This window comes from Megascapheus bottae, chromosome 14 (genome assembly GCF_031878675.1).
Source record: "Megascapheus bottae isolate mThoBot1 chromosome 14, mThoBot2.hap1, whole genome shotgun sequence".
Lineage (NCBI taxonomy): Eukaryota > Metazoa > Chordata > Mammalia > Rodentia > Geomyidae > Megascapheus > Megascapheus bottae.
This window is the reverse complement of record NC_143522.1, coordinates 30,866,936-30,889,796: the sequence shown is the minus strand read 5'-3', so window position 1 is coordinate 30,889,796 and position 22,861 is coordinate 30,866,936. Positions and strand designations below refer to the sequence as shown.

The 22,861-nt window shown below is 60.1% G+C and overlaps 1 protein-coding gene across 3 annotated transcripts; it reads left to right on the top strand.

Annotated features, from left to right (window-relative positions):
• Nucleotides 1-14,825: 14,825 nt before the first annotated feature.
• Ankrd9 (ankyrin repeat domain 9) lies at nt 14,826-17,382 on the top strand. 3 transcript variants are annotated; one of them, XM_090345431.1, is made up of 3 exons: nt 14,826-14,935; nt 15,785-15,865; nt 16,271-17,382. In XM_090345431.1, the coding sequence occupies exon 3, from the start codon at nt 16,349-16,351 to the stop codon at nt 17,300-17,302; it is 954 nt and encodes a 317-aa protein (XP_090201557.1). In that variant the 5' UTR covers nt 14,826-14,935; nt 15,785-15,865; nt 16,271-16,348; the 3' UTR covers nt 17,303-17,382. The 3 variants fall into 3 exon arrangements, with proteins under 3 accessions (XP_090201557.1, XP_090201555.1, XP_090201556.1); XM_090345429.1 differs by having other exon boundaries at nt 15,629-15,865; XM_090345430.1 differs by lacking the exon at nt 14,826-14,935 and having other exon boundaries at nt 15,082-15,865.
• Nucleotides 17,383-22,861: the final 5,479 nt, after the last annotated feature.

Sequence of the window (22,861 nt, the reverse complement as noted above, 5' to 3'; positions counted from 1 at the left end):
CAGCCTTGAGCTGAGGAGCTCAGGGACAGCGCCCAGCCCAGAGTTCAAGTCCCAGGACCAACAGCAACAGAAAGGGCCGGGGGAGTTTGGCGTGGCGGCAGAGGCTTTTCCTCCTGTGCGCGGGGGCAGGGCTCTTGACTCCTGGTGCCACAGTGGTGCTGGTGGGGCTGTGGCTCAAGTGGCGGGGGGGTAGGTGGGTTCACTACCGAATAGGATTCTTCTCCATGTGTAGGGGCTCACTCGTGGGGTGGCGGGGCCGGACCTCGGGGTGCAGGTTTGCGAGGCCCAGGCACACCGCTGAGGCAGGGCTGTTACTCTCCGTGGTTGGCCAGCTCTGTCCACCGCGTGGAGGTGGGTTTAGCCGTGGAATTCCAGGTTCCTCCCTCCCCCCTCCGGCGCAGGGCTCCTGGGGCACAGGCCTCCCCCGGCGCCGGGCTCCTCGGGGCGCAGGGCTCCTGGGGCACAGGCCTCCCCCGGGCGCCGGGCTCCTCCGGGCCAGGCCTCCTCCCGCCGCGGACCAGCCCAGAGCAGAGGTGGACAGGCCGCCGCGGGCCTCCTGGCTTGGCGCCCTGGCGACCCCCGTGCTGCTGGGGCCTTCCCCGAGCTCCCGAGGGGCCCTGGCTGGAACCCACCACGTCTGCGTGGGGGCGCGGGACTCTCCTGCCCGGTCCTGCCCCGCCTGCCCAGCCCGCCCCGCCGCCGGCCCGGGAGCCCAGGAGCCTTCGGGAGCCCGGGAGCCTTCGGGAGCCCGGGAGCCTTTGGGAGTTCGGGAGCTTGGGAGCCTTCGGGAGCCTTCGGGAGCCCGGGAGCCTTCGAGACCCTTCGGGAGTTCGAGAGCCTTCGGGAGCCTTCGGGAGTTCGGGAGCCTTCGGGAGTTCGGGAGCCTTCGGGAGCCTTCGAGAGCCTTCGGGAGCCTTTGGGAGCCTTCGGGAGTTCGGGAGCCTTCGGGAGTTCGGGAGCCTTCAGGAGCCTTCGGGAGCCTTCGAGAGCCTTCGGGAGCCTTCGGGAGTTCGGGAGCCTTCGGGAGTTCGGGAGCCTTCAGGAGCCTTCGGGAGCCTTCGGGAGCCTTCGGGAGCCTTCGGGAGTTCGGGAGCCTTCGGGAGTTCGGGAGCCTTCGGGAGCCTTCGGGAGTTCGGGAGCCTTCGGGAGTCTTCGGGAGTTCGGGAGCCTTCGAGAGCCTTCGGGAGCCTTTGGGAGCCTTCGGGAGTTCGGGAGCCTTCGGGAGTTCGGGAGCCTTCAGGAGCCTTCGGGAGCCTTCGGGAGCCTTCGGGAGCCTTCGGGAGTTCGGGAGCCTTCGAGAGCCTTCGGGAGCCTTTGGGAGCCTTCGGGAGTTCGGGAGCCTTCGGGAGTTCGGGAGCCTTCAGGAGCCTTCGGGAGCCTTCGAGAGCCTTCGGGAGCCTTCGGGAGTTCGGGAGCCTTCGGGAGTTCGGGAGCCTTCGGGAGCCTTCGGGAGTTCGGGAGCCTTCGGGAGTCTTCGGGAGTTCGGGAGCCTTCGAGAGCCTTCGGGAGCCTTCGGGAGTCTTCGGGAGTTCGGGAGCCTTCGGGAGTTCGGGATCCTTCGGGAGCCTTCGAGAGCCTTCGGGAGCCTTCGGGAGCCTTCGAGAGCCTTCGGGAGTTCGGGAGCCTTCAGGAGCCTTCAGGAGCCTTCGGGAGCCTTCGGGAGCCTTAGGGAGCCTTCGGGAATTCGGGAGCCTTCGGGAGTTCGGGAGCCTTCGGGAGTCTTCGGGAGTTCGGGAGCCTTCGAGAGCCTTCGGGAGCCTTCGGGAGTTCGGGAGCCTTCGGGAGTTCGGGAGCCTTCGGGAGCCTTCGGGAGTTCGGGATCCTTCGGGAGCCTTCGAGAGCCTTCGGGAGCCTTCGGGAGCCTTCGAGAGCCTTCGGGAGTTCGGGATCCTTCGGGAGCCTTCGAGAGCCTTCGGGAGCCTTCGAGAGCCTTCGGGAGTTCGGGAGCCTTCAGGAGCCTTCAGGAGCCTTCGGGAGCCTTCGGGAGCCTTCGGGAGCCTTCGGGAGCCTTCGGGAATTCGGGAGCCTTCGGGAGTTCGGGAGCCTTCGGGAGCCTTCAGGAGCCTTCGGGAGCCTTCGGGAGTTCGGGATCCTTCGGGAGTTCGGGAGCCTTCGGGAGCCCGGGAGCCTTCGGGAGTTCGGGAGCCTTCGGGAGCCCGGGAGCCTTCGGGAGTTCGGGAGCCTTCGAGAGCCTTCGGGAGTTCGGGAGCCTTCAGGAGCCTTCGGGAGCCCGGGAGCCTTCGGGAGTTCGGGAGCCTTCGGGAGTTCGGGAGCCTTTGAGAGCCTTCGGGAGCCCGGGAGCCCTCGGGAGCCTTCGGGAACCCTTCCCCACGCCTCCCCGGCCCCACGCGGGCCCCCAGCCGCCGCGGGCCTCCGCCGCTTCGTCCCCAGGCGCTGGGCAGACGGGGCTGACGGAGCTGGGGCCCTCGAGACCCGCCCCGAGGCTGCTCTGACGGCACCGGTTTGCTCGCCTTGCTCGCCGGGCTCCCCACCCGGTGGAGGGCGGGGGCCGGGCCGGGTCGGGGCGCTCCGGGGCCGCGCGTGCCCGGCTCCCGGGGCAGCTCCGCGGCCGCTCACCTCGCCGCCCCCCCGGGGCGTGTCTGGTCCTGACCAGAACGAGGCCCGGGCCCAGGCCGACCCTGTCATCCTAGCTCGTCCACAGCGGGAAGTGGAGGTCCGCCTCCAGCGGTGGACACGGAGCCTGGAGGGACAGGAGAGGAACGGCGGCCCCAGAACCAGCACCAAAGAAGGGGGGAGAGGAGCAGGGGGAGGGAGGGGAGGAATGGAAGAGGGGGTGGAGGAAGGGAAGGGAGAGGGAGAGAGGGAGGCTGGAGGAGGAGGAGCGGAGAAAAGGAGGAAATGGTGGCCACCCCAAAGGTGAAGAACAGCCCTGTGATCTCAGTAGCGACAGCTCCAGAGAGATCTTGGGCCAGCGAGGCTAGTGTGGGGAAACTGAGGCTCCGGCAGGGGCAGGGGCGGGAGCAGGGCCGGCTGAGTGTCCTCCCCTGAAACCTCCGGGCGCCGAGCCGAGGCCCGCTGGCGGCCGGGGGGTCACTGCGCCTGCGCGTCCCGCCCTCCTCCGCTGGGGAATGGGTCCTCACTACAGCGCGCGTGCGCGTCCCGCCCGCCTCGGCTGGGGAATGGGTCCCCACTGCAGCGCGCGTGCGCGTCCGCGGTGGCATGGGTCCCCTCTGCAGCGCGCGTGCGCGTCCCGCCCTCCTCCGCTGGGGAATGGGTCCTCACTGCAGCGCGCGTGCGCGTCCCGCCCGCCTCCGCTGGGGAATGGGTCCCCTCTGCAGCGCGCGTGCGCGTCCTGCCCGCCTCCGCTGGGGAATGGATCCCCTCTGCAGCGCGCGTGCGCGTCCCGCCCACCTCCGCTGGGGAACGGGTCCCCTCTGCAGCGCGCGTGCGCGTCCCGCCCTCCTCCGCTGGGGAATGGGTCCCCTCTGCAGCGCGCGTGCGCGTCCTGCGCGCCTCCGCTGGGGAATGGATCCCCTCTGCAGCGCGCGTGCGCGTCCCGCCCTCCTCCGCTGGGGAATGGGTCCTCACTGCAGCGCGTGTGTGGGGGGCGCCCTGCAGAGCGGCCGGGCCCCCCCTCCCCCGTGAGCATTCCTTCTCCTCCTCGGGGTCCGGAGCTGGCGACTGCGAGCCCGCAGGCCGCGGTCCTCCTGGGGTGCGGTCCGCCCGGGCCCCGGCCGGGAGGGAGGCCTCGCCGTGGCGCGCGCGCCTGGCGCACGCGAAGCCTTGCGCTCCTCTGCTCGGCACCACGAGCGCAGACCAGGCAGACGTGGCTGAGGCTCCCGTGGTGGAGCTCTAGCTTTGAGGAACCCCGGGACGGTGCCAGGCCCCGAGTTCAAGCCCAGACTGGCGGAACAGAACCCAAGTGCTTACAGAGGCGGAGCCGCGAGGCGGGGCGGGCCGCGCGCTCCAGGCCGGGGCTCTAGGGGGCCACCCCGAGGAGGAGGCACCCAGCTGTCTGCCAGGCCTGGGGTGCTTCCTGGAGAGTGGCGCCTTCCAGGGACGCAGGGGCTGGGGCACAGGGCTGGGCAAGCGGGTTAGACCGGCTTGGCTGGGCATGGCCTCTGGGTGGACTCCTGACTTGCCTCCACCCTTGAGGCCATACCTGGGCGTCAGCTCGGGTGAGACCTGCGTGGCACACAGGACCAAGGCCCCCCCCTCTCCCCACCCTAGTTCCCAGTCTGCCCTGCCTCAGTGGTCCCCTCTGCCCATGGTCTTCCCACAGCCAGGCTGCTCCATGGTGCCCACAGTGCTGCAGTCTCCTCCCTCCCCAAGCCATCTCCACAGCCCCTGGGGAGGGGACCCCCCTCCTGCTCAGCCTCCTCTCCCACATCCTCCCCAGTCTCAGGACAGCCTCCCTGCCCCAGTCACCTCTGGGATTAAAGTAGGGACTTGATCAGAGATCTGAGGATGGAAGTTTGAACCCAGGCAGGAAAGTTCCTGAGACTCATCTCCCACTAGCCATCAAAAAGCCAGAAGTGCAGCTGTGGCTCAAGTGGTAGAGTGCCCGCCTTGAGCACATCTCAGGGACAGTGCTCAGGACCCACACCTGAGTGCACACACAGAGATACTGATTGTGAATGTCTGGCCTGCCTGCTCACCTTCTCCCTCCTCAGGAGTCCAGGCCTGAGCCTGGGCAGTGCTGTGAGGGGAGGGGGGGAGGGTTCCTGCAGCCCTGGGGTGTCTGGGGGAGCAGAATCTCCCCAGGCTGCTCCAGTTGTGACGCTGCCTCCACTGAAGCTTCTGGGATCCTGGGTCAACCATGCTGAGCCACATCTAGCTTCCTGACTCACCAGAGCTGGTGGGGGTGTGTGTGTGTGTCTGTGTGTGTAAGCCAGGGCTGGGAGCATGGCTCAGTGTACAGTGCTCACCTAGAATGCTTGAAGCCCTGGGCTCTATTCCTCAGTACCACATACACAGAAAAAGCCAGAGGTGGTGCTGTGGTTAAGTGTTAGCGCTCTCGCCTTGAGTGAAGAGCTCGGGGGCAGCGCCCAGGCCCAGAGTCCAAGCCCCTTGACCAACAACAACAACAAAAAGAAACGGAGTGTGTGTGACTCACAGGGCAGTGCTCGTTTTCTTTTTGTTCGGTTGTGGGACGGTGTCCTGGGCTCTTCAGCTCAAGGCTGCCGCTCCACACCTTGAGCCACACTGCCCCTTCCGGTTGTCTAGTGGTTAGAGAGAAGAGTGTCACAGGACTTTTTAGTGCCTGGGCTGGCTTTGAACCTCGATCCTCGGATCTCAGCCTCCTGAGTAGCCAGGATGACAGGTGTGAGCCACTGCACCTGGCTTCCAGGGCTCTCCTTACTTTTATTTATTTATCTATTTATTTTGCCAGTCTTGGGGCTTAAACTCGGGGCCTAAGCGCTGTCCTTGGGCTTTCTGAAGGTTCTACCACTTGAGTCACAGTACCAATTCTGGCTTTTTTTCTATGTATATGGAACCAAGTAATGGAACCCTGGTCTTCCTGCGTGCTAGGCAAGCACTCTACCACTAGGCCAAACTCTGGCCCCTCTTTTTAAGGAGGCGCAGGGGAAAAAAAAGAAATCCCGGTGCAGAGTAGACCCTAGGATTCAGGCCCAATATCTTTTGGGGTGCAGAGGCCGACATTCTCATCCAGAGTCAACAGTGGCAAGAACAAAACACCTCTCCCAGAGAGAAAGGGGTGAGCCCCCCAAATCCCCACCCCCAGTCACACCTGGCCTCCTCTCCTGAGGCTCCAGGTTCCTAAAGACCGGTGCATGGCATGGCCAGGATCGCCTTCTCAGAAACACCTGTGGGCACAGGAAGGCAGCCCTCACTGCACCTGCCCCAGGAGACCACAGCACACCTCTGGACTGTCACCCATCGCCAAGGGGGTTCATTTGCCACCTGAGACCGACAAGCCCACGTCCCCCAGGAGGGCGAGAAATGGCGCCCCACCCCACTGAAGGGCAGCAAGTGCTCAGGCAGAGGCAGAGAGTGTGAGGACCTGTGCTGGAGCAGGCTCTTTCCTTGGTGAAGCACAGAGTGGAATTCAGCCTGGGTGGGGTCTTGCTGATGCCCCTGGGGTTAGAGGTAAAACATGGCTCCAGGAAAAAGCAGGACTTGTTGAAGGCCTGTTGCAGTGAAGCCTGAACAGATCGCCTGGTTCTGTGCAGTGCTGGGGACCTGAGAAGGAGGGCATGGTAACACCCACCGCTCTCGGGCTCCTGGGACATGCCTGGACACCCTCGGGACAGGGAGAAGGCGCAATAGGTCCAGCTTAATCCAGGATGCTGCTGCAGCTGGAGTCAGGGAAGCCAGAAAACCTGGCTCCTCACTTCCTGCGAGCCCCTCACCTCCAGCTTGGCCCTCTTCTTCCTGCCTAGCCCCTCACTTTTGGCTTAGCCCCCACTTAGTTTGAGCCCTCACCCTCCTCATTAAATAGAAGTGGATGAGCTCAACCTGCCTGTCCTGTCTATCCCGCCCACCTCACCCCTGCTCTGGGGCTGGGAGGAGATAAGGGGGGGATGCGGGGGAACAGGAGATGACAGGGGCTCACTTGGCTGTGGTCAACCTGGGGCCTCACTGATCCTGTGCAGGTCTTCAGGAAGCTGTCACAAGAGAGTTACCCAAATGGCAGGACCTGTGCATGTGTACTGCGTGTGGTTACTGAATCTTGACCATGGCCTTGTGCCCTTGCTTGGCTTTGGCTTTACCAAGCCACCACTTCCAGAATTTTTGTGTGTATTGGGGGGGTGGGGTTAAACTCTGGGCCTGGGAGTTGTCCCTGAGCTCTTCAGCTCAAGGCCACAGCCCCTCTTCTGGTTGTCTAGTGGTTAACTGGAGATACGAGTCTCGTAGTCTTTAGGGCCCGGGCTGGCTCTGAACCTCAATCCTCAGATCTCAGCCTCCTGAGTAACTAGGATTACAGGCGTGAGCCACGGCACCCGACCTCGTCCAGAATTTTGTCTCCCCAGGGCCAGCCTCCACCTTTCATCCTCGGATCAAGTGGGGAGGGTTGTAGGCTTGAGCCACTGCACCCAGTACAATGCACATGGCTCATTTTACAACAGGAACTCCTGCAAAGGGCACAGGTCAGCGGCACTAAGCACGCTCACATTGTTGTGCCCACGTTACCGTCATCCATCTCCAGAACTTTCTATGTCCTGCTGCCTGGAGTTCTGCTGGCCTACATCAACTGCTCCATTCCTGCTCCTAGCCAGTGGCAGCTGCAGCTGGGGAAGTGACCGGCCTGCTTTATTCTTTATGTCCTGGAATTTCCTTCCCTTGGCTTTAGTTTTTTTCTTTTGTGGGAGGGTTTGGTGCACAAGAGACGAAGATGCTTAGATTTTCCTGCTTAGGCTGGCTTTAAACCTCAGTCCTCAGCCTCCTGAGTAGCTTGGATGACAGCAGAGTCACTGGTGCTCAGTTCTCTCTCCTGGGGACAGCTAGGATTCAGCTCCTGGCTTCCCCAACCCTGACCTGTCCCAGGTGTCCTCTGGGCTTGGGTCAGCGTCTTCCTGCACCTGGCATCTGCTTCCCCAGTGGAGCCCTAGGCCCCTGGGTGCGTGCAGGGGGTCGGCCTTAATTACCCTGCACTAATTGCCCGCCTCACCTGCACAGCTGGGCCTGGGTCCCCTGGGCCAACTGTTTGTTTCTGGAAGTAGCTGCAGTCCCCACTTGGGAGAACGCTGGCTTTGGGGATGCACTTGTGACTTGAAGCACTGCTCATCATTCAAAGCTGCCCTCCCCCCACTCCCAGCAGGCTCCATCTCCATCTGTCCTGACCTAGATGTGAGGTGGCACCAAGCCGGGCTATTGAAGGCTCAGAAGGGTCTGTCTGAAAGGACTCCTCCTCCTCTTCCTCTTTTTTTTGGGTGAGTTTAAGGGCCTGAGCTCTGGCCTGGGCGTGGTTCGTGAGCACTTCAGCTCAAGGCTATCAGTCTACCATTTGAGATAAGAGTCTCTGGGATGTGCATGAGACTGGCCTTGAATCTTGATCCTCAGATCTCAGCCTCCTGAGTAGCCAGGGTGACCTGTAAATGACGACTTCAGGGTCTTCATCTTGCGCTCTAGCGTTCTGCCTGCCGCACATCAGGACAGCCATCTCCATGTTTAGTGTGTCCAGTTTTACACATCCTGATAATTATGGTTTGACTTTGTATTTCTTTTTTCTTTTCTTTTCTTTTTTTTTTTTTGCCAGTCCTGGGCTTGAGCTCAGGGCCTGAGCACTGTCCTTGGATTTTCTCAGGGCTAGAGCTCTACCACTTGAGCCTCAGCACCACTTCCAGCTTTTTCTATATATGTGGTACCACGGAATCGAACCCGGGTCTTTGTGCATGCTAGGCAAGCACTTTAACCACTAGGCCAAACTCCTGGCCCCTCTTTTTTTTTTTTTGGCGGGTTATGGGGCTTGAACTCTGAGCCTGAGCGCTGTCCCTGGGCTCTTCATCTCCAGGCTACCGCCCTATTTCTTCAGCCACAGCCCCACTTCCCATTTTCTAGTGGTTTACTGAAGATAAGAGTCTCAGTTCTTTTGTGCCCAGGCTGGCTTTGAGCCTTGATCCTGAGATCTCAGCCTCCTGAGCAGCTAGGATTACAGGTGAGAGCCACTGCGCATGGCTGACTTTGCATTTCTTTAATGGCTAATGATGCTGAACAGGTTTTCATGTGGGTTTTGACCACTGGAGGATCTTTTTTGGTAAAGTATGGATTTCGATGGGCACTGGTATCTCATGCCTGTATTCAGCTACTCAGAAGACGACAATCAGGATCACCATTCAAAGCCAGCCTGGCAAGAAAGTCTGTGAAATTCTCACCTCCTATAAGCCACCAAATAAATAAATAAGCTGGGCACAATGACCCATGCCTGTAACCCTAGCTACTCAGGAGGCTGAGATTTGAGGGTTATGGTTCAAAGCCAGCCCAGGCACAAAAGTCTGTGAGACTCTTCACTCTAATTAGAAAACTAGAAGTGCGGCTGTGGCTCTAGAGATAGGGCAGTAGCCTTGAGTCTGAAGAGCTAAGGGACATCCAGGCTCAGAGTTCAAGGCCCTCATCCACAAAATAAATAAATAAGCTGGAAGTGGAACTATGGCTCAAGGGGTAGAGCAGTAAGTAATCCTGAGCAAAGAGACTCAGGGACACCTTCAGAACCTAAGTCCAGGCCCTATGAAAGGCACCATTAAAAAAGTATATGTTTAGGGCTGGGAGTTTGGCCTAGTGGTTAAAGTGCTTGCCTAGCATGCATGAAGACCCGGGTTCGATTCCTCGGTACCACATACATAGAAAAAAGCCGGAAGTGGTGCTGAGGCTCAAGTGGTAGAGCTCTAGCCTTGAGAAAGTCCAAGGACAGTGCTCAGGCCCTGAGCTCAAGCCCAGGACTGGCCCATTCACCCGCTCCTGGGCTGGTCTCTGAGGACATGGGTCACTGGACGTCCCCCATGTCCCCTGCCTCGTAGCGGGGTGAGCAGGGAGGCAGGCATCCTGAGACATGGGTCACAGGGTATCCCCCATGTCCCCCATTCCCCTGCCTCGTGGTGGATGGTTTTGATTCAGCCAGGGCTGCTCGTCTCCGGCCTCCTGCCCCGGCTCAGCTCCCTGCTGGACGCGCACCACAGTGGCAGTGGGGGGATGGAGGCGCCCGGTGTCCCCGGTCCGGGCCGGGAGGGCACAGCAGGCCCCGGGAGACGACGGAGGATGAAGAGGAGGATGGAGGAGGATGGAAGAGGAGGAGAAGGATGGAGGAGGAGGATGGAGGAGGAGGAGAAGGAAAAGGAGGAAGAGGAAGAGGAGGAAGGAGGGGGAGGAGGAGGGGGGAGGAGGAGGATGGAGGAGGAGGAGGATGGAGCAGGAGGAGAAGGATGGAACAGGAGGAGGAGGAGGATGGAGGAGGATGGAGGAGGAGGAAGAGGAGGAGGAAGAGGGGAGGAGAGGAGGAGAAGGAGAAGGAGGAGGAGAAGGAGGAGGAGAAGGAGGAGGAGGAAGAGGATGGAGGAGGAGGAGGAGGAGGAGGATGGAGAAGAAGGAGGAGGATGGAGGAGGAGGAGGATGGAGGATGGAGGGGGAGGAGGAGGAGGAGGAGAAAGAAGAGGAGGCCAGGAGCTCCTCCACCACCCCACCCCAGGGGCCGGGGGAGCTCCGGGCTGCGCGCCCGCCGGTGGCCACCAGAGGGCGGGCTGGGCCACCATCGCCCTCCCGCCTGCGGGGACCCTCAGTCACCGGCATTGACGGGCAACTCCTTCTTCCAGGACCGCTGGGAGGGGAGGACCGCGGAGAGGGGAGGACCTCGGAGAGGGGAGCACCGTGGGGAGGAGAGGAGGGTGGGGAGGGGAGGACCGCGGGGTGGGAAGGAGAGTGGGGAGGGGACGGCTTGGAGGACAAGGGAGGCCCTGTCTCACCTCCGTTATGGAAGCCGTGCCAGTCAGGGTTCTCAAAAGAACCAGAAGCTAGCCGGGTGCCAGCCTCGAGCAAAAGATGCGGAACACGCCCGCCCGGTGGCTCATCCCGTCATCCTGAGGTCCCCAGGCCCGGCGGGTCCTCGGAGCACGGTCTGTGGCAGGAATCATCTCCATGACAGGGTCAAGTTCCTGTCTGCAGTGTTGCTGGGACACCTTACCTTCCCAGGGCTGTGGAGAGCGAAGGGGCGCTGGTCTACTGTGTGGGGTGTCTCCTAATGAGGAGATTGTTTCCATCCATGGACCAGCTCCAACCCACCTACAGAAAAAAGAGCATTTACCAAGTCACGGCTTTAACAGGGGTCAGGGCCAGAGCCTTCTAGGAATTATTCCAGGACCCAGGGCAGGGCAGCTGGCGCACGTTGGGACAAGGGCTGCAGGCTGCAGGTTTACACAGTGCTGTCCACGGCTGGGTGAGGTACTGGTGGCTCTCACCTGTAATCCTAGTGACTGGTTCAAAGCCAGTAAAGACCTTGAGACTCTTACCTCCAATCAACCCCTAGAAAACTGGAAGTGGCGCTGTGGCATGAGGGGGAGGGCGGTGTCCTTGAGCTGAAGAGCCCAGGGACAACACCCAGGCCCAGAGTTCAAGTTCTACAACCATCACCACCAACAACAAAAAAGAAAAAAAAAAAGAGGGCCGGGAGTTTGGCCTAGTGGTAGAGTGCTTGCCTAGCATGCACAAAGACCCAGGTTCGCTTCCTCGGTACTATATACCTAGAAAAAGCCAGAAGTGGTGCTGAGGCTCAAGTGGTAGAGCTCTAGCTTTGAGAAAGCCCAAGGACAGTGCTCAGGCCCTGAGCTCAAGCCCAGGACTGGAAAAAAAAAAAAAAAGAGCAGGAGCTTCCTCTGCCATTTCAGGCCTCATCTCTACTAGCCTTCTCCAGGCAGTGCTCCTACAGGCCTGGGTCCTTCACCTGCAGTGATGCCACCTGTCTCTGCGTGCCTGCGTGTGTGCGTGCGTTTCTGTAAGTGTGCATGTGCACACACTTGCACTCATGGCTCAGAGCACATGTGGGCCTGCTCATGTGTACCTCTGTCTTGCCCTCCAGCCTCCCTCCTCCCTCCACAGCTCTCCTGCCCCTCTCTCCAAACTGACTCTTTCCTCTGGTCCATGACCTTTGGCAGAGAACTCTGTGTTCTCCTGCCCCTGCCGGCTGGTGGCACCATCGCAGCTGACCAATCTCGCCTCCCAGCCACCTTTGCTTCCAGGAACCCGGAGTCTTCTTCACCTCCCAGGGTCTGTTTCCTTTGCTGGGGGCCTCCTTGCTTCTCCTCCTTGCTGCTGTCCCTTGCTTTGAGTACCTTCTTTATGTCCAGGACCTCACCTGCTAATCAGCCTTCTCCTCACATCCAGTTGCCATGGACACCTCTTGGCCATTGCCAGACGTGCAGGTGCTCAGTGTGGACTTGCACAGGCACTCAGGCAGCTCCTCCATCATCCTACAGAGAGCCAAGAAAACGTCTGCTGAGAGCCTTCCCAGCTCTAGGGCTGAGGGTCCAGAGACCCCTCTGAACCTGCAGACCCCTGCCCCACCCACTCCACCCTCCCTGAGTACCTGTGCACACAGACCTTTGCCCTTGCCCTCACAAGGGACAAGCTCTCCAGGGAAGGGGATAATGAGCTTAGTTCTAGCACACTAGGATCAAAGGTCACATTCTGTCCCTAGGAAAAAGAACCTCTCCCCTCTCCATCCCAGCCTGAACCCTGAAGCCTCTCTAGGAATCCAAATTCACTGAGGGCCCTTCTCCCCCATGGCTGCCCCCAGTGCCCTGGGCAGCAAGCAGCAACATGGCCTATGATGCGCTGGGAGGAGCTATGACCTGTCCTGGGCACTGCGGTCCAAGGCAGAGACCAGTCTATGACCCCACACAGAAGCAGGGGCTTGGAGACTTACTTCTTAGGGTTCCAGGGCTGGAGAAGGAGGGCCAAGGGCAGGGCAGCTCTTTTCAACAGGAGGGGAGGATCGTTGCTTGTGTGCTCTTCCACCTTCTCTCATGGCTGCAGGGGAAGGGAACAGCCATGGAAAGGGAATGCTGGAGGCCTCAGGTGGCTTGAGCAGCAGGCACTCCACCAGTACGCCCTCCACAGGATGCCGTGCAGGCCTGCAGGCTCTCAAGGGCCATTTTCCTTATCCTTTCCCACCACATGCAGAGGTTTCCAGAATAGGGAAGCTAGGAGAAACCGTAGAGAATCGAAGGCCTTAAAGGGGAGGACCAGATTGAGGTCCCGAGTTCAAACCTAGTAGCTCAAAATAGACAAATATCACTACCTTACATATGTAACTGTAGCCCTCAGTAATCACCTTGTCAATAAAATTAAAAAATATATGGGTCTGGGAGTTTGGTCTAGTGGTAAAGTGCTTGTGTAGCATCACAAAAACCGGGTTTGATTCCTTGGTACCACATACATAGAACATGCCAGTAGTGACGCCATGGCTCGAGTGGTAGAGTACTAGCCTTGGGAAAATCCAAAGACAGTGCCCAGGCCCTGAGTTCAAGCCCAGGACTGGCAAAACAAACAAACAAACAAACAAGCAAATAAATAAAAGTGAACAGTGGCTCAATGTCTGTAATCCTAACTACTCAGGAGACTGACATCTGAGGATCTCAGTTCAAAGCCAGCCTGGGCACAAAAGTCCCTGAAACTCATCTCCAATTAACTACCAGAAAACTGGGCTGTGGCTTACATGGAAGAACCATAACCTTGAGCTGAAAGAGCTCAGGGACAGATCCCAGAGCTTAAGCCCCATGACGACAAAAAAAGTGAATAAATAGTAATAGGGGGAAGAGACATGTCGAAAGACAGGCCCAGTGCCGTCTGAGCATCCTGTTTCCAAACTTCCTCTAAGAGTTGGTCACTTGCAAGATGAGCCTGTACTAAGGTGATCAGGGCTGCTGGGGTTCTGTAGGCACCTGGCACTTCTAACAGGCAACCCAGGCCTCATGAATACTTGCTCCTCTGCCCTGAGGTGACCTGGACTGTCCCCTCTCCAAGCTTCAGAAGCTCTTCTGCTTCCCGGGGCTAGGGGATGGCCTGCTTGGGGTATACATGTGTACTGGGGAGTAGAGGTGCATGGAGTTGGGGACAGATGCCTGCTCAGTTCTCCCCCTGGGGCCCAGAGCTAACTCCCCCAACCCCTACCCTGAGGAGGCAGCGGGGAGGACGCAGAGGATGCAGGGCACAGCTGTGTGCATGCACACATGTCTGCCCTGTGCCCCAGCCCCTTTGCTGGGAAGAAAGCAGGAGGCTGGAAGCTGCAGCCTGGCTGGTCCTGGCTGAGAAGGTGGCTGGGCATTCTGGGTAGGAAACCTGGAAGACTCTGCCAGGGATGTGGAGGGGTTTCACCGTGCAGACACTACTGGCCTCTGGTGAGTGGGGGATTTTAGTGGAAAGGCAGATCTGGGAGGAAGGTAAAAATAGACCCATAATTCCTAGCCACTGCAATGTGATAATGCATATCAATGCTTCTGGAATGCACTCAGGCTCCTGAGTCCCCAAGGCCATGACCCTAAACCTCAGCCTCCATGTGAGGCTGGCTGGACCCAGCTCAATTCGTGTGTCTGAAGAACAGCAGAGGAGATGTTTGGCTTCCTTGCTGGCTCATCTCTCTCAGAGGCCACCTCCACCTGAGGTGGGATTTCCTGGTGGGTGAATGGGGAAGGGGGTCACAATCCCCTGGGGCCGGTGGTGGAAGGAAGTCAATGCTTATTTTTGTGCTGACACTGGGGCCTGAATGCTATGCAGAGCCACAGCCTCACTTCCAGCTTTCCCGTGATTAACTGAAGATGAGTTTCAAGGACTTTCAACTAGGATCCTCGGATCTCAGCCTCCCAAGGCGCTGTGATGAAGGCATGCAATCAAGGGTGCGGCCTGGGAGGACCAATGCACGCCCACAAACAGCTCCTGTCCACCCTTCCATTCCTGGGAGCCGACGCGGAGCAGAGGCCAGCCATGTCCAGGCGGCGAGGTGGGACCTCGGGGACCCAGGTCCTGCCCGTGGCCCCCCACGTGCTCCTGTGTTAACAGCCACGGCCGCCCTTGTTCCTCAAGGTCACGGGGGTCAGGATGGAGGCGCCCAGCCGCCCAGCCCCTGGATCGGGGCGGTCCCGACGCGGAGCCCCGCCCCTCGAGGCCCCGCCCCTCTCCACACCCCCACAAGTTTCTCCGAAGTTTTCCGCGGGTCCCGCTGTGCGCCCCGCCCTCCGGCTCGTGACGTAGCAATGGTGCAGCGAGGCGGCCAATGGGCAGCGGCGGGGACCGGCGGCGCGGGCCAATGGCGATGGCTGACGGTCCCGCGGTCTGTCTGGCCCGGGCCGCACTGCGCCGCCCGCCTGCTGCCGGCGCCGGCACCGCCGCCCTGCGATCCGACTGCGGCGGCTCAGAGCGCGGCTGCGGCGGGTGCCGGCGGCGGCCACCCGCTCCCGGCCGACTGTCGGGGCCTCGCGTGCTGCGGCCTCAGCGGGGACAGGGACGTCCGGCCCCCGCCACCCCCAGGGTGAGTCCCCGGCTCGCAGCCCCGGCCCGGGGCGCCGCCCCCTGCGAGCTGGCGCCGGCCAGGGCGGCCCGGGCCGCGGCGGCCACGGCGTCCCCGCGTCGGGTCGGGCCGTGCCCGCCGGGAGGGCACCGGGAGGAGCCGGCGGGCGGCCCGGGAGCGCTGCCCTTGTTGGCCCCACCCCCCGTCTCCGAGCCGCGGCCCGGACCGCCCAGTGACGTGGGGCGGCCGAACTTTACGTAACCCGCCCGGCGTCCCACCGGTGCCCGCTCAGCACACCTGGGGTGCGGGGCTTGGGCCGCATCCCGCCTCACCGTGTCCACCCGTGGAGCCTCGTAACCCCGCGTGGCCGGGGCCCGCGTGGGTGGGTGGGGCCTGCCAGCCGCCCTAGGCCCCTGGTGGCCAGAGGGACCCTCGCTGAAGGCAGGAGGGCACGCGGCCCGGGGTCGGAGGCCGGGGCTCAGGCCGTGCGCACACCGGGTTTGGAAGGAGCCCCAGGGCTGTGGGTCCCGGCCGCACCGTGAACTTGGTGACTGACCTTGGACAACTTGTCCTTCTGTTGGAGAATGGGATGGCGAAACAGTACCCAAGTCCAGAGAAGTTGGAGACGTGCTCGGGTGCAAGGACTGCAGACTGTCCCCTCGCAGACGCGGCGACCCAGCTGCAGACTGACCTCAGCCTCCTGTCTCCTCGCAGGAGCGCTGGGGAGGACAGATGAGGCCGGGGGCCACTCCCCGACGGGGCAGCCAACTTGTCTGTGGATGAAAGGCCCGGGCCACGCCCTCCTCGCCCTGCCTGGGCTCCTGGCAGCCCCAGCCAGCCACCGCCAGCCACGGTCCACTCTTCTTGCAGACGGAGAAGCCGAGGTTCCTGGAGGGAAAGTGACAACCGACTTCCTCGGACCCAGGTGACTCATCTCGCCACAGGAACCAGGTAGGTCCGGGTCTGGATCCCCCCGCCGCCCCCCCAGATCTCCACTTACCCAGAAAGAGGCCCCAGGAGCCCCCAGGAGTGGTCGGGGCCCAGGTGGACGGGCAAGCATGGGGTGGAGAATGGATCTGGCTCAGACTGCGGTCTGGCCTGGGTCTTCCTACCCTTTACGTGATCATTCTCCCCACGAGGTTGGGCAGATCTGGCCCAGGCGTGAGCAGCCCTTCCAGCGGGCTGCGGGGCCGTGGAGGTCAGTACACAGGCTTCTCAGGCCGCAGTGCCGGAGCGAGCCAGGCACCCGCGTCGGGAAGGTCAGGTGCAGCCACGTCTCCCGGGCCTAGGAGACGCGGCTGGCCAGGTCTCCGCACCGCGTCGAGGCTCTAATCCCAGCCATTCCTCCATCCGCAGGTTGGTCCCCCCCTCCGCCCCGCAGTGGCCGGGGCCCATGTCGTGAGGTCGCGAGGTCGCGAGGCGCCTGTGGTCAGCATGCCGTGGGACGCGCGCCTCGGGGGTGGCGCCCACGACGGGCCTGAGGGCCCGGGCGCCGCCCGCTCGCGGGCGCAGAAGCAGTGCCGGAAGTCGTCCTTCGCCTTCTACCAGGCGGTGCGCGACCTGCTTCCGGTGTGGCTGCTGGAGGACATGCGCGCCAGCGAGGCCTTCCACTGGGACGAGCGCGGGCGCGCGGCCGCCTACTCGCCGTCGGAGGCGCTGCTCTACGCGCTCGTGCACGACCACCAGGCGTACGCGCACTACCTGCTGGCCACGTTCCCGCGGCGCGCGCTCGCCCCGCCCAGCGCGGGCTTCCGCTGCTGCGCGGCGCCCGGCCCGCACGTGGCCCTGGCCGTGCGCTACAACCGCGTGGGCATCCTGCGGCGCATCCTGCGCGCCGTGCGCGACCTCCCGGCCGAGGAGCGCGCGCGGCTGCTGGACCGGCGCGGCTGCAGCCGCGTGGAGGGCGGCGGCACGGCGCTGCACGTGGCCTGCGAGCTGGCGCGGCCCGAGTGCCTCTTCCTGCTGCTGGGCCACGGCGCCTCGCCGGGCCTGCGCGACGGCGGCGGCCTCACGCCGCTCGAGCTGCTGCTCCGCCACCTGGGCCGCGACGCCGGCCCGGCGGCCCCCGCCTCGCCCGGGGCGGCCGCCGCCGGCCCCGGGGAGCCGCGCCAGCGCCGCCTGCTGCTGCTCGACCTGCTGGCGCTCTACACCCCGGCGGGCGCCGCGGGGCCCGCGCGCTCCGAGCTGCTGGGCGACCGGCCGCGCTGGCAGCGGCTGCTGGGCGAGGACAAGTTCCAGTGGCTGGCGGGCTTGGCGCCTCCCTCGCTCTTCGCGCGCGCCATGCAGGTGCTGGTCACCGCCATCTCCCCGGGCCGGTTCCCCGAGGCCCTGGACGAGCTGCCCCTGCCGCCCTTCCTGCAGCCCTTGGACCTCACGGGCAAGGGCTAGGCCCAGGGCCGCCCTCGGCGGGACTGGGGACGGGGCTATTTTTCTGAGCGTTGTACCTGGCACTTTACATACACTGACCTCCGTGCAGAAGGCCCTGTCTCGTGTGTTCATGCACCAGGGCGGGGGCAGGCCAGCAGGCTTCAAGCCCCGGGTGTTCTGGGTCCTGCTGGGCTCAGCTCCCCGGGCTCCTGGCGGGGGAGGGGGTGGGGCCAGCAGGGAGTCCTGACCCAGCTCAGTGGCCGCATCCAGTGTCCCGCCGTGATCTGGAGGGCGCGGGAGGCATCCCAGAGCCGTGACGGCTGAGCCCAGCCGGATCCGCGCAGGCACAGGGGTGGGGACTGACGTGTTCAAGCCCTGGGACAGAATGTGCAGAGGACAGGCCCGGGGTTCTGGTGGCCAACTTCTTGGGGTTTGGACGTGGTCCTGGCCAGCTGGCAGTGGCAGCGCGGGGCGATGTGACCTGCACTGTGCCTCCGGGTTCCCAGCCCCTCGTTGGCCGAGAGCGCCATGGTCACTGTGGCTTCCTACCCAGGCCTGGGTCGTCCCCGCCTGCCTTTTTTGTTACTTAGAGCAGACAGCCGTAGGTTCTGGACTCTTGTTCAGCACTGCCACCGCACTAGGGTAGCCAGCATACCCCCTCACTGGGGTTAGGTGCCTGGGCTCCACTGGGCTGCCCACCCTGGTGTTAGCTGGCGCCATCTGCATCAACGAGCAGGATTCTATTTATTTACTTATTTATTTACTTGTGATCACTCATGGGGCTTGAACTCGGCCTGGGTGCTGTCCCTGAGCTCTTCAGCTCAAGGCTACTGCCCTACCCCTTGAACCACAGCCCTGCTTCCCCCTTTTCTAGATAAATTAGAGATAAGAGTCTCAAGTTCTTTAGTGTTCGGGCTGACTTTGAACTGCAGGCCTCATAGCTCAGCCCCCTGAGTAGCTAGGATTACAGGCCTGAGCCACCATCTCTGGCGTGAGCAGGTTCCTTGCCCAGATGGACACGTGTTAATGATCATGATGCCATTCTGCAGGTACCTGGCTGAGGAGCCTCAGGACCGGGGAGGGTGTCCAGGCAGGGAATTCTGCTGGACCATGAAATTCAACCTCGTGGGCCTGAGTTGGAGGGCCTTGATGTTCTGTCAGGAACCGAGGCCAGCTGTCCGCCTGCTGTCTACTCTGTGTCCAGTGTCGTAGAGGGTGGTGTGCATAGGGGCAGGAAGAGCCTTTGGGTGCCTAGTGCAGGGTCTAAGGTGCTTGGCCACACGAGGGGGGCAGGGGAAGGCCTGCCTCTGGTTTGGAGAGGCATTGGTGGCCTGTGGAACTCAGGCTGGACACCCGCTGGGGGTCTTTTCATTTCCTGTTGCCCATCCCCACCCAGGTCTGGGGGCTGCTTTTCCTCCCCTTTAGCTACTCCTTTACTGACATCCTCCCTTGGGCTGCCTGGCTTGGGGGAGCTGCTGGTTTCTTCAGGGCACCTGCAGCCCCACTGGACCACTGGGGAGCCAAGCCTGGGACTTGAGACAGGTGCAGGGGAGGCTTAGCCAGCGGGTTTTAGTTCCAAGTGGGTAAGGGCAGAGGAAAGGCCACCTACAGCACCAGTCTTGGGTGGCAGTAGCTGGGGCAGACAGGATGGGGCACAGGGAAATTCAATCCCAGGCCTAGAGGGCAGAGGCTAGTCAGCATCTGTAGTGCAGGATGCATAGCTGGGCCGCTTACCCAGTCCCCCGGCATGCCTTGCCCCAGAGGGCCTGACGTGCAGCAGGCAGATAAGCAGGGCCTGTTCTATCATGTGGCTGCTGCTGGGCCAAGGAAGGCTTATCTGTCTCCTGGGCCCTCCAACCTCTGGAAGGGCCTAATTGTGGTACCTTAGCAGTTGTGCCATCCCAGTTGCTGTTATTGCCCAACCCTGTAGGACTCAGGCAGAGTCAGAAAAGGACTGTGAGGGCCACGGTTGGCCAGGCCAGAACTGGTGTCCCTTGGCAAAACCTGCTTTGGCGTTCTCAAAGCCACACTGCTTAGGACAAGCTGCTGCCTCTGGGGAAGAGAAATTGGTTCACTTGTTCAGTCCATGGGTCCTGAACTCTACAGCTAAGAATCCATCGAGCAGAATCTGTACTGCAGTGCCTGTGAGGGAGGATTAATAGGTTGGCCCCTGCCTCGGCATCCAGGGACACCTGCCCTGGGTAGAGCCAGGAGAGCGGCCATGACCCCTGCTCTGGCCATGGCGATGGGACCTGCCTGCCTGCCTGGCTGCACAGGTTCTCCCCTCTGGCTTGTGTCTACTTTGCACATGATTGCTCCCCAGCTGTCCTGGGATCTCCCCCAGTCTCACCAGCTTCACAACACAGCTAGGTGCCCTTTCTAGGTCACTTGGCCAGGCCCAGCTCACTTGTCCCGCAAGTTGGGAAACTGGTCTTAGGGTAGCACTGAGTGCTCAAGCTGTTTCAAAAACATCTCGCTGGAGCTGGGTGGGTGTGAGAGTATGTGTCAATACAGCCCTTGGGATCCAGAGGCAGGAGGGTTGAGAGTTTGAGGCCAGCCTGGGCTACAAAGCAAGGCTGTCTCAGAGAAACAAAACAAAAAGTGAGCAGTTGGTCATGATGCATGCCCCTAAGCAGTGCCTGCCTGTCTGCCCCGTTAAACACCTGGGGCATGACTCAGATGTGAGGAAGAGAGGCACTGCTTCTGTAGCTTGGTGAGTTATGGCCAGCGTCTGCTCATGTGTCACCACCAAGATCTTTTTCTTTTTCTTTTTTGGTCATGGGATTTGAACTCTAGGCCCGAGTGCTGTGCTTGAGCTCTTCAGCTCAAGGCTACCACCCTACCTCTTGAGCCATAGCACCTCTTCCAGTTTTCTGGTGATTAACTGGAGATAGAGTCTCATGACATTTTAATGCCTGGGCTAGCTTTGAACCATGATCCTCAAATCTCAGCCTCTCACGTACCCAGGATTACAGGCGTGAGCCACTGCGCCCGACTCATCCCAAGATTTCTTTGCAATGCATTTCCCACTTAGAAGTGCTCTGGGGCAGTGGGAGGGCAGGGCAGGAGACTGGGCTGCACTGCTTTCCTTGGGCAGCCGTGGGGCATGGGACTCAGTGCCCACCCCAGGGGCTGGCTAGCTGCTGATGCTCACACCCATACAACCACTGCCAGCCCTTGAGTGTATTCTGCACCAAAACCTGCCCTTTCTCTCAATTCTTTCCTCCTTTCCCATTCCTGTTTGTCAGCTGTGGAGCTTGAACGTAGGGTGTGCGTGCCGCCCCTGAGCTTTTGCTCAAGGGTAGCATGCCACTACTTTGAGCTACAGCGCCACTTCCAGTTTTCAGGTGGTTGACTGGTGATGAGTCTCACAGACTTTTTTTTTCTGCTGGCGTTAGCTTTGAACTGTGATTCTCAGCTCTCAGCCTCCTGAGTGGTTAGGATTGTAGGCGTGAGTCATATATGTAAGGCAAGTGCACTGCTTGAGCCATCCCCGCAGTCCCCCCCTTTTTTATGACAGTCTCTTGATCTTCTTGCCTTCACCTTCTGTGAAGGTAGATTACATGTTTTCACTACCATGCCTGACTCTAAACACGTTTTTCTAGTATGTGTACTTTTACATGTGTTAAATCAGACTCCTTTTACAATTCAGTTTTTGGTTGGAGCCCCAGGCCTTTCATGTGCCATGCAAACAAGCTACTTTCTGCCCCACAATTATTTTGAAACTTGCTCTAAGATATTTCTGTAAAAATCACTTTGTAAATGTGATTATTATTTTTTGCCAGTCCTGGGGCTTGAGCTCAGGGCCTGGGCACTGTCCTTGGGCTTTTCTCAAGGCTAGAGCTCTTCCACTTGAGCCACAGCACCACTTCTGGCCTTTTCTATGTATATGTGGTACTGAGGAATTGAACGTGGGTCTTTGTACATTTGGCAAGCATTCTACCACTAGGCCACGCTCCTGGCGCTGTAAATGTGATTTTAAGAAGCTTGGGTGTTCATTTTGTAATTCTTGATTCAATAGTGTTGATATTGGGAAGGTTTAATGTGACTAAAAATGTAAATTGCATTTATTTTTAGAATAAATATTTTCACGGCTCAAAATTAGGAGACTAAAAAAAACATATGCTTAGAGTGTTAACACCACCTTGTCCCATGTGGAGAGCTTTTTTTTTGTTTTTGTTTTTTTTGGTCAGTCATGGGGCTTGAACTCTGGGTCTGGGTGCAGTCCCTGAGCTCTTCAGCTCAAGGCTAGTGCTCTACCACTTTGAGGTACAGCACCACTTCCGGTTTTCTGATGGTTAATTGGGGATAAGAGTCTGACAGACTTTCATGCCTGGGCTGGCTTTGAACTACAATACTCAGATCTCAGCCTCCTGAGTGGCTAGGGTTTCAGGCGTGAGCCACTGTGCCCAGCGCTTTTTTTACAATTTAAATGTCCATTACTGGGATTGAACTCAGGGCCTCCAGCTGGGCAGGTGTTGTAACCATATGAGCCTCCCCCTGCCCTTTGCTTGTGCCTTATGAGATCAGGTCCTGAAACTGCCTCTGCCTCCCTGTATTACTGCTGCATTACAGGTGCGTGCCGCCACTCCCAGCCCTGCTTTTGCCCTTGAGAGCAGAACACAAGGAGCCCTCTCTGCCAGGCACTGCCTCCTTCTCTGCTGTACAAAACAACTGTGACCCCTGCTGAGATTACAAGTGGGCCCCACCACAAGGCCTATAAATGTGCACTTGGCAGTAGCAACTGCAGATCAGGTGTGTATTCAAGTTCACATGGCCCTTCCCAGTGCCAAGTTGTTTTAGTGCTTCAAGTATATATACTTCTGGGGCCCAGAGTCTGGCCTAGTGGTAGAGTGCTTGCCTAGCATGCATGAAGACCTGGGTTCGATTCCTCAGTACCACGTACATAAAAAAATCTGGAAATGGTGCTATGGCTCAAGTGGTGGAGCTCTAGCCTTGAGAAAAGTCCAAGGACAATGTTCAGGCCCTGAGTTCAAGCCCCACCACTGGCAACAAACATATATTTCTGCCACCATTTAGATCTGTTTGAGGACAGAATTCCAGAAGAGGCTTTGCAATGTGAAACAGCCGGTGGCCCTGCCACTGGCCGCTCCTCCTGGGGTGCCGGGCCTGCCAACGCTTGAATACTTTCACGAGGCCCTTTCATCTCCCGTGCCAGTCGTGTGTTACAACATCCCTCTCCTGGCCTGGGCTAGTTCTTACAGGGAACGCCCAGCATTGAAGTCTCACTTCCTGCAACTTCTTGTAATCACCTCCTTTTTGATCTGTTGGGGTTTTGTCCGGAGCTTTGCTCATGCTACGCCAGCATTTCTGCACTGAGGTACAGCTGCAGCCCTAGGTGGTTCTGAAGAAATTAAATCTGCATGGACTTTCTTCACTGGCCTTTTTGAGTCTAGAAAACCTTCTTTGCTGTCCATTTGTTATTTTTGCAATAGAAGTAAACAGTGGTACGGGAAGCTGGTGGCTCATGTGTGTAATCCTAGCTACTCAGGAGGCTCAGATCTGAGGAGGGAGTTTCAAAGACAGCCTAGGCAGGAGAGTTTGTGAGACTCATCTCCA